At 43.0% G+C, this 2,500-nt stretch overlaps 1 protein-coding gene across 1 annotated transcript in view; it reads right to left on the bottom strand.

Annotated features, from left to right (window-relative positions):
* LOC308082945 (calcium/calmodulin-dependent protein kinase type 1D-like) overlaps window positions 1-1,833 on the bottom strand; it is a gene marked incomplete at its 3' end in the record, with an annotated part of 20,306 nt that extends 18,473 nt beyond the window's left edge. The window contains exon 1 of the mRNA XM_080425025.1: window positions 1,745-1,833. Coding sequence (XP_080281151.1) covers window positions 1,745-1,830 — 86 coding nt within the window. The 5' untranslated portion in view covers window positions 1,831-1,833. The remainder of the gene's footprint in view (window positions 1-1,744) is intronic.
* Window positions 1,834-2,500: the final 667 nt, after the last annotated feature.

Genomic DNA, 2,500 nt, shown 5'->3' with positions numbered 1-2,500 from the left:
CAGGCCATTAATCCCACCCACTCTCCTCCTAGCCCCTCCCCTCCTCTATCCTTTCCTTTGGGGGGGCGGAGCAGAGGCGATGATTGACAGGCAAAATCCCTCAACAGCGACACCCGCAGGCAAAGATTTATTTTTTCATTGCAGTTGAAAAGGCTTTAGAAATGTGAGAGAAAAACACCTGCCATGGATCACTGGAGTGGAATTATTTGTTAAAACGTTTTATACACGTTTGAAGGACCATGACAAAGACTTTTAATATGGTAAAACTGAATGTCATGAAACCTTTAAAGGATGAGTATCACTGGTTTATTTCTAAACTGCCCTGAAAAAAAAAAAAAAAACACATCTATCAGGAGACCACAATTGGGGAGGTGAATGTCATTTTCCATCTCCGTCGTACATACAGTAGGTGGCCAGTAATCTATCAAGAACAGATTCAGAGCTGCGCTACTGAATCTGTCTGGAGCCCCGTTCAGGCGTTAGCCTACAAGTGGGCGGGCCTTCAGATCAGGAAGCAGGCCACGCTTTACCCAATAAAATGTAGTGGGCGGGATTTACATCTGTGCGCCCACTTCCCACTAGAAACAAACTGAAACTCATTTAACAATAGCGTCCACGGAGCAGACAAAACCACAGAAAGTAGTTAGTAACATTTTTAACTTGTTCTTTCATCATAGAAACAAGTGGGCTTAGAACCAAAACCCTCCATGTTCTTTGGGAGAAATGGTGTTAGTGTTCCGTGGAGAAATATTGTTAGTGGGAATGAAAACATAGACGCACCACCGGAAGTGGAAGGCTGAGGGCAGACCAAAACCCCGGTTTCCAGTCAGTATAGGTCTGGTTAATCACCCCCCCCCCAGAGTCAAATCAAAGGTAAAAAAAACAGCAGAGGGCACTGTTTTTTCTTTTATTTGACGATGGGTTCCCAGATTGGGTGACCAGTGACTTTGACCAGTTTCACTTTCTGAACCTTTGCATAATGCTTGTCACACAAACATAATGCTCACGCAACACCAATGGGTTTAGATCATGAGGATTGTGGAAGTTAAATGGTGGATGTGTGGATAAGACTCTATATGAACAAAACGTGTTATATCAACACAACACATGGCATTCTGTGTGTGTGACATGCATGATGCAAAGGTTTTGAAAGTGAAACTGGTCAAAGTCACTGGACACCTAGGCACCTACTGTGGTGTTTGTATTATTGTGCTATTTTTGTATGCTATGTTGATGAATTGAACGGGGTCCCATAGTTACAAGTCGTTACCAGTGGTCTAAAGAGGCTTGATAGCGAGCAGCAACGCAGCGCCCTGCAAGCCTACGCTAGCACTACCTGGGATAAACAGCAGATACTCGGGGTACTCCTGATCTGCGTTAAAAACAAATGCGTATTCAGGCCGTGACCCCCCAAAATAATCCTATTTGAACTGGGGACCCCCCAAAATAATCCTATTTGAACTGGGGACCACCCAAAATAATCCTATTTGAACTGGGGACCCCACACCCTGACAAGCACTTGGAATTGTAGAAGTTGAGGCATAACATTTAGTTTGACTCGCTTCCAAGGATAAACAATGTGAAAATAGCCGATCTACAAGCTCGTTGTGAACTTGTAGATCGGCTATTTTCATTGTATTTGTTTTTATTGTATAGTTTGTTGACTTTTGATGCAGTAATGGTCTTTTGTCATTCTCAACCCACAGGCCATTGTGCATCAGGTTCATCCAGTTACAGTACTTACGATCCCATCTTAGCCTTGAAGTCGAACACGTCCTTGATGTTGCTGGTGTTCTTCTTCCAGCTGCAGCTGAGCTCCTTACGCCCCATGTTGGCTCTGAGGTCAGAGGTCACCCGTTGACTCCTGAAGAACACAACACAACAAACTTACATCACTGTGTAGAAGTACACAACACAACACAACACAACACAACACAACACATTTACATCACTGTGTAGAAGTACACAACACAACACAACACAACACAACACAACACAACACATTTACATCACTGTGTAGAAGTACACAACACAACACAACACAACACAACACAACTTACATCACTGTGTAGAAGTACACAACACAACACAACGCAACACAACACAACACAACACAACACAACACAACACAACACAACACCTTAAAATGTGCAAATAAACAATACAATCCAACACACCAGGCAGTTCTTTTTTGTCAGTTGTGTTAAGGCTGTGTTTTAAACACATTTTAAAGCACAGATTGATATGAAAAGTCTAGCTGAGAATAGTCCCTATATATTATAAATTATGGATTTACAGCTTCGACAGCTTATTAACCGCACAATGATGGACGGATGTCCATACAGGGTGTATGTGTGTGTGGTAGAGGTCTTCACGGGTCAAATATAAATACCCGAACCCAAATGGACCCGTGATTTTTTTACCCGGAACCGAATGGACCCGGCCTATGGTCTAATATGAAGGACCGATACCCGAATGGACCCGCGAAAAAAATACCCGT

The sequence above is a fragment of the Gymnoscopelus braueri genome (assembly GCF_963280865.1).
Source record: "Gymnoscopelus braueri genome assembly, chromosome: 3".
Lineage (NCBI taxonomy): Eukaryota > Metazoa > Chordata > Actinopteri > Myctophiformes > Myctophidae > Gymnoscopelus > Gymnoscopelus braueri.
This window is presented reverse-complemented; position numbering and strand designations above follow the sequence as displayed.